Below are 13835 nucleotides of genomic sequence, written 5' to 3' on the forward strand. Positions count from 1 at the left end.
CTGTGAAGGTAGATAATAGGAAAATACCAGGAAGGACTGCCTGACACTTCATCCTTTTACCATTTACCTTTCATCATATACCCTTCTTGTATTCCTTTGCTTCTCCCTGTCCTTCATATATAGCCTCTTCCTTCTGGAAGTATGAACAAAAATAAAATCCAGAAAGATTTCAAAACTGTTGTCGCATCTGTCTAAATCTGTCTAGTGTTATTTCCTACCATACACATTCATATTAATATAAGTATAAATAGATAAATTTTGAACAAATTACGCAGATAATGCTGTCACACTTATGATTTATTGATTCTATTGCTTCTGAGAGTGTTACATAGTGTAAACCTCTGGGAATGTAAGTCTAATGTACAAGTGCAGGTTAGTGAGAGACAAAAGCATGTCAGAAACATAAGAGGCTTTTCACTGGTGACTTGCTCTCTCTTTTTCTAAGAGCTCAGTTCAGTTCTAAAAAGACAATTTTATTTCTTTGAAGATTTTTTTTTAATGGGTTATCCTTCCCTTCTGGATTACTTTATTATCAATGTTTATCTTCAGATTTCTTTATCAAACATTGTCCATTTAATATTGAAATAGAACAGTTCAAATTATTGAGTCATTAATTACCGAGGTCGATATGCAAACTTTCAAGAATGGTGGATTTATCTACATCATAAACTGATTAACTATACAAGCTGATTCCCTTTAGAAAATATAAATTATATATGAGGGTAACCCAATACAAAATGATTCACACCGTATTCTGTATTAAAATGTACTCATTCAAGTTCAAGCTTCACATATATCAGGTGCTCCTTTTAACCCGAAGCTTAAAAATTGTCTTTTTACACTGTCCATTTTACAGAAATATTGCCAATCAGCCAGTTATTGATACCATTTCAGAGTAACATTAGAATGCTCTGTCAGAGGGTACTAGATGGAGTCATTTCCATTAACTCAAAATACAAATCATGCCAGTAGTTCACCTTCAGATTGATTTTTATTTGTTCGATCGACAGTTTTGGCTTTTCCAACTGAAGGAAGTCATGTAATTAAAGAATTTCTTAACTGTTGTGTTATGTGTAAATAAAGTAATAAACAAACCATTGATTCATTGCCCAACAAAGCAAAAAAGATAGTAAATAGTATTACTGAGTACTGCCCCTTCAGTATTAATATTGACACTTTTTCTTGTAAAACTATATGAACTATTTGATTTAACTGATTAAACTACAAATTGTCTGACAAACATGAACTAATTGTGGAGAAAGCAACAGTGCAATTTTCTCTCCATCACCTTGTCTTGGTTTCCATGTTAAATATGATTTTTTCTTCTTTAATCTCATGTTGGACAACACAGCTGATAACAGAATATGAAAAAAAAAAAAATTGTTTGCATGTGGCATTCACTCAATGATAAAATAATAAATAATAAATTTAAATAATAAACACGATTATTACTGTAGAGATAATTTTGTGACACTCAACAGTTCCTTTTCAAAGGAATCTTGATTTTAATATATTATTTGTCCTCATTTGACTGCAATGTCAAGTACCAATCTAATACAAAATACAAAATGAGTTACTCTCTTGTCATATAGAGTTTATTCATATATTGGTTAAGAAAGATGAGAATAATAATCAAGGCCTCATAAATTATATATTCTCTTTGATACTGATTTGTTATTCAGCCATGGCTTTTAAGGATACAGTATTGTTATACTGTAACTAATGGAAAGACAGAGATAAAGGTAGCAATACAATAAACCAGGGAATGCAGAATAACAAAACAAGGCATTCATTTGTATAAAATATCTTACTATAAGCCTTTGGTCCTGAACAAAGGAGAAAGAAATCAACCCTGATCACTTAACAGTTTTTATTAAGATACCAACATCAGGTTCAACAAACTCAACTCTTTTAGCCGAGACTCCCTCACATTATAAAATATCCTACCTATAAATCTCCTATGTGCTCTTACAGTCACGGCTCTATTTCTTCGGGAAACATGTTCTCTAAGTCATCACCATCATCGTCATCATCATCTTCCATCTCCCCATCAGAAGTGAGGTAGGGAACCTTGCTCTCTCCTTCGTCTCCAGGTGTGATGGCAAGGTTTCTTTTTCTTCTGAGGGAGGCTTGAGCTAGTAGATAACTCAGCATGTACTCATTGTGTGTACAACTGTAATGGTTAAACAAATTTATATATTAGAATATAGAGATATGAATAATAATGTTCATTAACCCATTGCCGACGGGTGGCATGTACACACATGCCATGGCATGGCGGGACCATCTGCCGGGGGCATGTACGCACATGCCATGGTGTATCCATGAACATGCCATGAGTTTTTTTTTTTTTACAATCACGGCAAAAGATTATTTTTCTGCCACTGAAAGTGTGATTAAGTCGGTTTTAACACTCTCATTTTTACCATGCAACAAAAAAAAAATACACAACAAACCGACGATTTCAACTCCGTGATGCCACACACTGCTTATTTTATTCGGACTATAGACTGAATAATGATCAACTATGGAGTCTATATAACAACAAAAGTATCCTTCAGTCTCGATTTATCAGGAAGTTTGGCAAGTAGAGACTTTAGAAAATAATGAAAACTGAAAATGCAACATATCTTCGTAGTATTACGAAGAAACGGCATGGGATGCTGGTATTTGGCATGAGTGGTCGCACATGATCGGGCGACGATATAAGCCCCCGGCAGCGAGGCCTGGGCCTCTATGAATACTACCCGTCAGAAATGGGTTAAGACAAAAAATATATTTTCTTTAATGATTGCATCAACTTTCATGACATAAGAAAATATTAATGTAATAAAAGAGTAGAATGCAGCTACTTGCAGAAAGTCTTTGAATTCATCAATTATATATTATATTTTCAGCTTTTTACATAAAACAAAAATATATTAATGTCCCTTTTAAACCGTAAAATTAAAGAATAGTAAAATCCCCATCCAACGTACACTTTACTGAGGTTGCTGTGGTGAGTTGAGAGGGACTTCTGCAAGGCATTCAGGGTGCTCATGATCTGTGGTGCACGGGTCTTGAGGACCTGGCCATGGCGCGTGACCAGTTCTGTGGCCCAGCGGGAATAGAGACCAACATGTGGGGTCGTTTCCAGACTCTCAGCCACAAACTGCAGGAGGCTCTCAACATACAACTGCACCAGGTCATTCACTACTAATGTCACTGTGGGGAGGAGTGGATTTGGAATTGTGACTATCAACACCATCATTTACTATCATTATCTTTATTATCAATATTATCATTATTATCATTTTTACTACATTATCCTTAATATCATTATTATGGGAGAAGGAGGAGATAGTAGAAGTAAGAGGAGGAAAAGAAGGAGAGGAGGAAAGGAGAGGAGGAGGAAAAGGAAGAGGAGGAAAAGGAGAGGAGGAGGAAAGTAAGGGGAGAGGAAAAGGAGGAAGGAGGAGGAAAAGGAGGAAGAGGAGGAAAAGAAGGAGGAGGAGGAGGAAAAAGAGGAGGAGGAAAGGAGGAGGAGGAAAAGGAAAAGAAGGAGGAGGAGGAAAAGGAAAAGGAAAAGGAGGAGGAAAAGGAAAAGAAGGAGGAGGAGGAAAAGGAGGAGGAGGAGGAAAAGGAAAAGGAGGAGGAGGAGGAAAAGGAAAAGGAGGAGGAGGAGGAAAAAAAAGAAGAAGAAAAAGAAGAAGAAGAAGAAAAAGAAGAAGAGGAAGAAGAAGGAGAAGGAAAAGATGGAGAAGGAAAATGAAGATGAAAAGCAGAAGGAGTACAAGAAACCCAGAAAATGAAAGGTGAAAGGAAAAGGCAAAAGATGAATACTTACCACAGTTTAATGGGATGCTCTCCAGGACCTCTTGCTTGAGGGAATTAATGTTCAGTCTCAAGGCCATCATCAGTGCTAGAAAGACAATTATTCACCAAGAAATCAATAAAAATTAGCTAAATCTAAAAATTAAACAATAATAACAATCATAAAATACAGTTAGAAAACAAACATAAATCCTAATATAATGAAAGGACAAACAAAATCACAGCAAAATTAAAAAATAAAAAAATATATAAATAAAAAATATATATAAAATATAGATATACCACTAACTCACCTGTGGAATAATCTTCTTCCTTGAGCTTATGCTTGACAGCGGAAGGTGTGTTGGAGACGTCGAGGTTAAGAGGATCGAAGAGCCAGTCAGTGTCAAGTGAATAGACAAGTAGGCCTTCACTCGTACAAGCTGCCCAGCTGCGACCTTTTGAGAAGGAAATAATATATAAGTATGGTGAGCATTGTTGTGTGGTTGAAGATGACTTGCCATGCTAAAAGGGAAGGTGATAAAAAATGAAAAATAAAATCTTCCCAAAATTAAGGAAAAGGGTAAACAGGTGAGTTATTAGAACTAGTAACTGACTTTGCCAACAAGCACTTGGGGAAAATTTTACACAGAAACAGAATTAATAAATCAAAATCACATCGAATGTGGTATGTATGCACATATACTATCTTAGTATCATTAGGTTAATAGTATTATAAAAAACATTTTTCCCAAAAAGTTCAAGGAATTAGTTAAAGTAATGCAGGGCCTACTAATTGATTCCATGGTGCCTTAGTACCTATACAGCCATGTGTGTGATACAAAACTCACAAGAAACTACACATGAACTTGTTGCCAGTAAGTTGAAGAAGTAAGTAAATACTATGCAAGTTAAAATCACAAAAATACCAAAACTTCTTACCTGTAGGAGAAAAAGTCAAGGAAGTGACTCGAATCTCTGGCAAGAAGTTCCTCTTAGACATGTCCCCCCTTCGCGCCCCGGCCAACTTGATATCATCTGCTGGTCTGTGTCCACGGTGTTCAACCTCCGCCAGGTTGGTTCCATCCTTGGTTATCCTCTTGCGATTCAGTATATCCTAAGAGTGATGAAGGAAATAATGTGAGATAATATACAAACACACACAGGCCCATGCATGAATAGATGTATAGGGAAAGGCATATATGCTCACATGGCAGACAAATCTTTTTATATATTTACATGAATTTGCATTTATTTCTTATTTTCTTTCTAGACAAAGGTTAATTAAAGTATTTTCATATATACAATTATCTACTTCTGCAAAATAATAGAGTACACAATTATCAATTACAAGAAAAATTAACTTATAGATATTGAAATAATGGTCATGACACCCAGATAACTTACACTCATGGCATCAAAACTTTTGTTCTTTGTCACTTGGAACTTTTTGATAAGAATTTCATCCTCAATGCTGTATATGCAAACATGCTTGCTCTGTCCTCCAGCAATCAAATATTTTCCATCCGAAGAATAGCACAATGTAGTGAAGGCTCTGTTAATAGGAGACAAATCTTATAATGATTGCTGTGTAGTAAGAACAAACTATATTAGAAAATGACTCTGATATCAAGAAAACAAGCAATATTCCTCAAAGAATCATCTAATCTAATCTCTTTCACATATGCTTTCCATCAATATAACCATAATTTGAAAAGACTGTTGTTCCTCTCTACTTACTTTGACTCTAGATTCTTCTTTGCTGTGACTTTATCTTTTGCTGACCGCCCAGCACCAAGGTCAGACTGTCCAACAATGTTCCCTTCTTGACGGCCAGTAGCTGGATTCAGCATTGTGATCTGTCCATCAAGCGTCGCGACAGCTACCTGTTTCCCATCTGGCCGGAATGCTACACAAAGTCCTGGAATAGAAGATCATAACAGTTGGCTAGTAAAAATGTGTGCCTATAGACAAAGCACCACTGACAATGATTTCTATCTCCCTCATCATACCAATAATAAAACCTGATTCCCATAAAAGAATCTTCAACTTTAAGTCTATGGACAGTGATCCTCTCCATCCTACCGGCAATTACATGACTTCTACTGTACACGTTTCACAGCACTTCCTGTTCCAGTACACAAAGCTAGCTTCTAACAATTATAGCCTCAGGAATTGACACATCCAGCACCTACCATCAGCTGACATCATGATATTCTCCTTGACTGATGTATCATTGATGGCATCCCAAACTTTCACTGTGCCGTCCCAGGCTGTCGATACCATCATTGTGCTTCCTGGTTGCTTGGAGAACTGCACACTAACAACTGGTCCCGTGTGGCCACCTAAAACCTGATAGAGGAGGGAGAGAGGGAGTGAAAAGGTGAATTGAAATATGGCCAGAGTGAGAAGACAATAATCAAAAACTAAAATTTTAAATAGGGTTAACTTTTTAAAGGAGAACTGGTGAAAAAGGTATGGCTAAGAATTACCGTAAGATTAATATTCAGGAATTACAATTCCACAAAATTATATTCCAAACAATGACAATAACCAAGTGCTTTCTCTCCTACATGCAAGCTTCATTATACACCACAATTACCTCTAACAACTTCCCTAACTTGAGTGACCACAAGTAAATATCATGTTTATCCTGGCCTCCTGCAGCTATAAGTTCTCCACTACTGTCAACAGTGACGCAGGTGAATTGTGTTGGACGTGGGGAAGTCAAGGTCTTGAAGTTTCTGTACCTAATCAGATCAAAGGCTCGTACAGTTCCTGCAATAAGAACAATACATAACTAAATAGAGAAAATGCAATAAAATCATTTAAGTTATAATAATATTAACAAACTTCACAATCATTGCCAGCCAGCATCAAAAATTTTTAAAATTTATCTGAAAATTTCAACTGAAAACCCTTTTAATATTGTAACAAATTGATTTTTGAAACCCCTTTAAACATATACTAAAAAAGGTTTTGCTTTTGTACTTGATTTTGAAAAAAAACCCCTCTTTCACGGCCATAAATGCCATAGCCTACTTTAAACCCCCAAGCTTTATAAAAAATGTTTTACAAAAAAAAAAAAACATATATGACCCGTCTAAATATAAATAAAAATTATTTGGTCAATAGTAAAGTTCATAAACAACAAACATATATACCTGATACTGTACCCCCAGTAAAGTGAAATGACGCTCCCCCCACCCGGGTAAACTCCACCCCGTGATGGGTGGTGTTCTGAAAAAGTGACGAGGAAGGGGGACTTTTGACCATAGTTTGACCTATCCAAATAATTACGGTTTAGCATTCTCTGAAATGAGTTGTTACACTCAATTTTTAAAAAAAATTTAATTTAAAAAGAAAGATGTTTTTTAACTGTGAAATGCCCAAAAAATGAAAAAGGGTTTCACAAAAAAAACCAGAAGAAATTTTGGGTCAAAAAATATAACAGTTATTATGAAAGAACATTTTTGTTCTGTTTTTTTGTTTATTATAGTTTTGGGTAGCATGTGCATTTTTTTTAAGTTGGACAACAGGTACTAGTCTCCCAAAAATATAAATTAATAAATTTTCAAAAATTTAAACCTAAATTGACCCCAAAAAACCCTAGCATTTTTTCCTACCATAAAGGGGGTATGGTACCCCAATCAAGAACCCCTAACTAGAGTATCTTTAACAATAGAATTTACAGGAGAACAATATATAAAAAATAGAAGTTCCCGGAAACAACCCCTTTAACCCAGAACCATTAAAAACTGAGCCCTTTTTACAAGGGTTTAAAGAATGAAAGAAATTGGAGTAGAGTAAAAGAGAAAAAATGTAAAAATTAAAAGTAACAAAAAAAAATAAAATAAAGTGTAAATATCAAATATGAAAAAATATTGGCATATTGCATCTCACCCCCGTTCCCGGGTTCGACCATCTGGGAGTAGTTACAACTCTCATACGTTTTTGACCCTAAAAATTACTTTCCCAAACCTTTTCAGAGAAAAGGAATGAAAAACTCCAAGTATAAACTGAAATTCCCAAATCAAATTATTAAACTGTGAAAAAAAGCCTTCAAAGGAGTATATGGAAAGAATGCCCTGTTTAAGGAGTAAGTCTCACCTGCCACTCCCCCAAGAGTGACCAAGGAAGGACCCCCAAGGGGGCGAAGCCCCCGGGGTTAATGCCAGCTTGTGATTTCTAGGAGAATGAAAGAAAAATTAGTGTTGGCGGGAAAAATGAAAAATTTTTAAATTTAAAAAAAATTTTTGCTTTTAAAAAGGCTCCCCTTCTTTTGAAAATAACTAAAATTATCGAAAATCCAAAAAAGGGAACAGGATGAGCAGGAACAAAAAACAACAATAAAAAAAGAAAGACAAAATGGAAAAAACCAAAAATAAAAAAGGAAAAAAAAAAAAAACGAGAGATTGGTAAAAAGCTCCCTCCCCATTAAAAAAAGCCCCCCTTGTGTATCACTGTTTGGATATTAAAGGAAGAACAAAGCCCCCCTAAATCATTTTGTCAAAGAGAGGAAGCCCCCGGGGTCCGCATGCCGGACCTCTTTTTGTTGCGCTTGGGAAAGGTTGTGTCACTGGGGTGCTCATCCCCTTTCAGGTGCTTTTCAATTCGTTAAACGACGAGTTAGACACCTGTCTTTTTCTTTGGTTTTTCTTTTTTGCTGAAAATAAAATATAAATACATCAAATAATAAAATAATAAAGACTTAAAATTTAAGCATAGCCCAGGAGAAGAGAGAGAGAGAGAGAGCAAGAGGAGAGAGAGAAGAAGCAAGAGAGAGAGCAAAAAGAGAAGCAAGAGAGAGAGGAGAGAGGCAAGAGAGAGAGAGAGAAGAGAGAGAGAGAGAGGAAAAGACGGACAAGAGGGAGAGAGAAAGGGGAAGAGAAGAGGAGAGAAGAAGAGAGAGGAAAGAGAGAGAGCAAGAGAGAGAGAGGAGAGAGCAAAAAGGGGAGAGAGAAGGAGGGAAAAGAGAGAGAAAAAGGGGGCAAAAAGAAAAAAAGAAAGGGGAAAAGGGGGGAGCGGGGGGAGAGGAAAGAAAAAACAAAAGAGAAGAAAGAGAGAGACAGAGAGAGAGAGACCGAAGAGAAGAAAAGAGGAAGAGAGAAAAAAAAGCAAAAACAAAAAAAAGAGAGAGAGGGGAAAAAAACCATAGAAAGGGGGAGGAAGAAAAAGGGGGGGAGGGGAAGGGAAAAAGAGGAGAAGGAGGAAAAAAAGGGGGGGGGAAAAAAGGAAAAAAAAAAAAAAAAGGGGGGGGGGGGGGGGGGGAAAAAAAAAAAAGGGAAAGACAAAAGGGGGGGGAAAAAAGAGGAGGGGAAGGAAGGGAGGGAAAGATAAGAGAAAAAAAAGAGAAAAAGAGAGAGAGCAAGAGAGAGAGAAAGAGGAGAGAAAGGAGAGAGAGAGAAAGGAAAAGGGAGAAGAGAGGAGAGGAGAGAGAGAGAAGAGAGAGAGAAAAGGGGGGAAGGGAAAGGAAAAGAGAAGGGAGAGAGAGAGCAAGAGGGGAGAGAGAGGAGAGAGCAAAGGGGAGAGAGGAGAGAAAGGGGGAAAAGGCAAGGAGAGAGAGAGGAGGGAGGAGAGAGAGAGAGAGAGAGAGAAGAGGAAAAAGAGAAGAGAAAAAAAGAGGAAGAGAGAAGAAGGGGCAAGAGAGAGAAAAAAGAGAGAGCAGAGAGAAGGAAGAGAAGAGAGAGAAAAAGAGAAGCCAAGAGAGAGAGAGAGAGAGGAGAGAGGGGGAAAAGAAGAGAGAGAAGGAGAAAAGAGAGAGAGAGGAGAAGAGAGAGAAAGAATGAGAGAGAGAGAGAGAGAGAAAAGGAGAGGAAGAGAGAGAGAAAAGAGAGAGAGAGCAAGAGAGAGAGAAGAGAGAGAGAAGAGAGGGAAAAGAGAGAGAAGAGAGGAAAGAGAGAGAGAGAGAGAGAGAGGAAGACGAGAGAGGAGAGGAGGAGAGAGAGAGGGGGAGAAAAAAGAGAGAGAGAAGAGGAGAGAGAGAGGGGAAAAAAGAGGAAGAGAGGAGAGAGAAAAGCAAGAGAGAGGAGAGAGAAGGGGACGAAGAGAGAGAGAGAGAAAGGAGAGAAGAGAGGGGAGAAGAGAAGAGAGAAGAGAGAGAGAGAGAGAGAGAGAGGAGAGAGAGGGAGAGAGAGGAGAAGGAGGAGAGAGAGAGGGGAGAGAAGAGAGAGGAGAGAGGAGGAGAGGGGAAAAGAGAGAGGAGGAAGGAAAAAAGAGAGAGGAGAGAGAGAGAGAGAGAGAGGGGAAAAGAGAGAGAGAGAGAGAACGGAGCAAAAAGAAAGAGAGAAGAGAAGAGAGAGAGAGAGAGAGAAGGGAGAAGGAGGAGAGAGGGAGAGAGAGAGAGAAAAAGAGAAAAAGGAGAGGGGAGAGAAAAAGGGGAGAGAGAGAAGAGAAAAGAGAGAGAAAAGAGGAGAGAAGAGAGAGGAGAGGGAAGAGAGAGAGAGAGAAGGGGGAGAGAGCAAGAGAGGGGGAGGAGAAGAGAGAGAGAAGAAGAGGAGAGAAGAGGAGAGAAAAAAAGAGAGAGAGGAGAGAGAGAGAGAGAGAGAGAAGAAAGGGGAAAAGAGGAGAGAAAGAGAGAGGGCGAAGAGAGAGAGGAGGAGAGAGAAGAGGAAGAGAGAGAGAGAGAGAGAGGAGAGAGAGAGAGGGGAGAGAGAGAGAGAGGAGGGAAGGGAGGAGAGAGAGAGAGAGAGAAGAGGAGAAAAGAGGGGGAAAGGGGGCGAAGGGGGGGGGGGGGGGGGGGGGGGGGGGGGGGGGGGGGGGGGGGGGGGGGGGGGGGGGGGGGGGGGGGGGGGGGGGGGGGGGGGGGGGGGGGGGGGGGGGGGGGGGGGGGGGGGGGGGGGGGGGGGGGGGGGGGGGGGGGGGGGGGGGGGGGGGGGGGGGGGGGGGGGGGGGGGGGGGGGGGGGGGGGGGGGGGGGGGGGGGGGGGGGGGGGGGGGGGGGGGGGGGGGGGAAAAAAAAAAAAAAAAAAAAAAAAAAAAAAAAAAAAAAAAAAAAAAAAAAAAAAAAAAAAAAAAAAAAAAAAAAAAAAAAAAAAAAAAAAAAAAAAAAAAAAAAAAAAAAAAAAAAAAAAAAAAAAAAAAAAAAAAAAAAAAAAAAAAAAAAAAAAAAAAAAAAAAAAAAAAAAAAAAAAAAAAAAAAAAAAAAAAAAAAAAAAAAAAAAAAAAAAAAAAAAAAAAAAGAGAGAGAAAGGGGGAAGAGGGGGGGGAGAGGGGAGGGGAGGGAAAAGCCAAAAAAAAAAAAGAGAGAGAGAGCCCCCCCCCCCCCAAAAAAAAAAAAAAAAAAAAAAAAAAAAAAAAAAAAAAAAAAAAAAAAAAAAAAAAAAAAAAAAAAAAAAAAAAAAAAAAAAAAAAAAAAAAAAAAAAAAAAAAAAAAAAAAAAAAAAAAAAAAAAAAAAAAAAAAAAAAAAAAAAAAAAAAAAAAAAGAAAAAAAGGGGAGGGGGAAAAGAGAGGGGAGAGGAAGAGAAAGAGAGAAGGGGAGAGAGAGAGAAGACAAGGGGAAAAAAAGAGAGAGAGGAGAGAGAGAGAGAGAGAGAGAGAGGGGAAAAGGGGAGGAAAAAAGGGGGGGGAGAGAAGGAAAAGAAAGGAGGAGGAGGAGAGGGGGGAGAGGGGAGAGGAAGAGGGAGAGGAGGGGGGAAGAAGGGGAGAGAGGAAAAGAGAAGAGAAAGAGAGGAGGAAAGGGGGAGAAAAAGGGGAGAGAGAAAGAAGAGGGGGAGAGAGGAAGAGAAAGAAACAGAAAGAGAGAGAGGGGGGGAGGAAAAGGGGGGGGGAGGAAAAAGAGAGGGGAGGGGGGAGAGAGAGAGGGGGGGGGAGAGAGAAAAGAGAGGGGGAGAAGAGGAAAAGAGAGGGGAAAAAGGGGAGGGGAGAAAGGGAAAAAAGAGAAGAGAGAGAGAGAGAGAGAGAGAGAGAGAGAGCAAGAGAGAGAGAGAGAGAGGAGGGGAGAGAGAGAGAGAGGAGAAGAGAGAGAGAAGAGAGAAGAGAGAGAGAGAGAGAGAGGGGCAAAAGAGAGCAAGAGAGAGAGAGAGAGAGAAGGCGAAGAGAAAAGGGAGGGGGAGAGGAGGAGAGAGAAGAGAGAGAGAGAGAGAGAGAGAGAAAAGAGAGAGAGAGGAGAGAGGAGAGGAGAGGAGGGAAGAGAGAGGAGAGGGGAGAGAGACGGAGAAAAGGGGAGAGAGAAGACGAGAGAGAGAGGAGAGAGAGAGAGAGAGAGAGAGAGAGAGCAAAGTGAGAGAGAGAGAGAAAAGAGAGAGAGAGAGAGAGAGAGAGAGAGAGAGAGAGAGGGAGAGAGAGAGGAGAGAGAGAGAGAGAGAGAGAGAGAGAGAGAGAGAGAGAGAGAGAGAGAGAGAACCAAACATCCCGCTCCACAAGGTCCCGGCACGCTGCCATATATGCAGGTTTACCCCACAGACCAAGCAGTTTGTTATGGCACTGGTACACATGACCTGGCAGTGATGGGTTAAGATCCTTCTGAAACCACCCCTTTCAATACCTTTCCTTACCTTCTTCCTTCTTCAGAGCCTTCCCTGCCTTCACATCATCCTCCTCTATCTCTTCCTGGGTAATAGGAATGTCATCCTCTTCTTCCTCATCTTCACCTGCCTTCCCTCCCCCTTCTCGGACCTTGTAAGGATTCTCGCACTCAGGGATGAGGCCGCTCTCATCAGTGCTGCAATCCCACACATTGATGCAGCCATCCTTGCACACCTGAGGATACACATTTTAGGGGGTCGCTTTGCATTTTTGGGAGATATTTTTTAAAATCTTTTGATTGTCTTTTTATTTTTCAGTCCTTTACTTATTTTTTTTTCTATCTGCTCTACTGCAATGGGATTTTATCCTTCACATACATTCCTGTGGTAAATCAGGGAATTTGTTACAATCTAATGGACAAGCTGATTATAGTATATTATAATTTTCTACAATAAGAATTAAAATTACACATTTCTATCTGATACTATGTAATACTTACAACATACAAATTATATGTTTTGTCATCAAAATATACACCAGTAACTCCTTCCCTGGCACCACCAATGCGACACTCAGTCAAGTTCTTCATCTTAACAAAGGAACAAACACGTGTTGTCATGTCTCTTGACCCATAAGCAAGCAACCTGGAGGAAAATGTAATGTTTTAATTTTAGTCTATCATATATCCCATACCAGATGGAGTAAAATCTGTGTCTTACCATGTGAAAATGATGTTATATGCTTTAATGTTCTGTGAAACCTACATTACTCATCTCTTCATACCATTAATTCTGCATTTATTTCTTTTACTACAATAAATATCATGTTGGAGAAGATATACATACAGATTCATATATACATCTATATTAATTGCATAGGAAAAAATTAGGAAGGAAGACCCACTTTGAATCATGGGACCAATCCAAGCAGGTGGTGAGATCATAAGCTCCATGGTAGACTCTCTCCAAGACAAATGGGTTAAATATCCGTCTGTCAACACCCGGGGCCAAGTATATATACACTGGAGGAGGAATGAGAGATTTAGTTATTATTATAATATTTCAAAATAATTTCATTAACTGAAGGAGCCACAGATAAAATGCCTTTCCTTTCTGTGAAGAGCAAAACAGGGAGATAATAACAGCCATGCTTAAATGTAATATCTGAGGACTACAAATTATAAAGATGATGTAATAATCATAAATTACAGTATATGGATTTTTTTTCAAAATACATTAAAAAAAAATGAAAAACTTTATAACCAATCCAGTACTGAAGCCTAAACCAAATTAATAAACAAACCTACTGGACTGCAATAAACCTACTTTATCCAAATAAGAATAAGACACTGAAAGTTTCCATGATTATTACCTAATAAGTATATAATAAGATAGTCTTCACTCTTTTCACTCTTGCTACCATAATCAAAATAAAAATTCTTGCTTACATTGTTTTACACTGACATTACTCATTATAAAAAAAAATGAAGATAACACTAACCTGTGTCTTCTTTGGCCACAGCAAAGTGCTTTCCATCTGGACTGAACTTAATACTGCGAACCGTTCTGTTGAAGTGC

The 13835-nt window shown here is 38.8% G+C and overlaps 1 protein-coding gene across 1 annotated transcript in view; it reads right to left on the minus strand.

The window, feature by feature from the left end:
* Positions 1-1855: 1855 nt before the first annotated feature.
* The window catches only part of LOC119589693 (periodic tryptophan protein 2 homolog), a 13090-nt gene continuing 1110 nt past the window's right edge, over positions 1856-13835 (minus strand). The window contains exons 3-18 of the mRNA XM_037938277.1: positions 13759-13835; positions 13162-13279; positions 12758-12902; positions 12288-12492; positions 12142-12230; positions 7903-7980; positions 7743-7811; positions 6395-6592; positions 5988-6144; positions 5533-5713; positions 5200-5347; positions 4735-4909; positions 4107-4250; positions 3827-3901; positions 2979-3204; positions 1856-2173 (exon numbers count right to left, since the gene is read on the minus strand). The exon at positions 13759-13835 is cut by the window's right edge and continues 52 nt beyond it. Of these exons, the coding sequence (XP_037794205.1) occupies positions 1975-2173; positions 2979-3204; positions 3827-3901; positions 4107-4250; positions 4735-4909; positions 5200-5347; positions 5533-5713; positions 5988-6144; positions 6395-6592; positions 7743-7811; positions 7903-7980; positions 12142-12230; positions 12288-12492; positions 12758-12902; positions 13162-13279; positions 13759-13835 (2284 nt within the window). The 3' untranslated portion in view covers positions 1856-1974. The remainder of the gene's footprint in view (positions 2174-2978; positions 3205-3826; positions 3902-4106; positions 4251-4734; positions 4910-5199; positions 5348-5532; positions 5714-5987; positions 6145-6394; positions 6593-7742; positions 7812-7902; positions 7981-12141; positions 12231-12287; positions 12493-12757; positions 12903-13161; positions 13280-13758) is intronic.

Source organism: Penaeus monodon, chromosome 26, assembly GCF_015228065.2.
Source record: "Penaeus monodon isolate SGIC_2016 chromosome 26, NSTDA_Pmon_1, whole genome shotgun sequence".
Classification (NCBI taxonomy): domain Eukaryota; kingdom Metazoa; phylum Arthropoda; class Malacostraca; order Decapoda; family Penaeidae; genus Penaeus; species Penaeus monodon.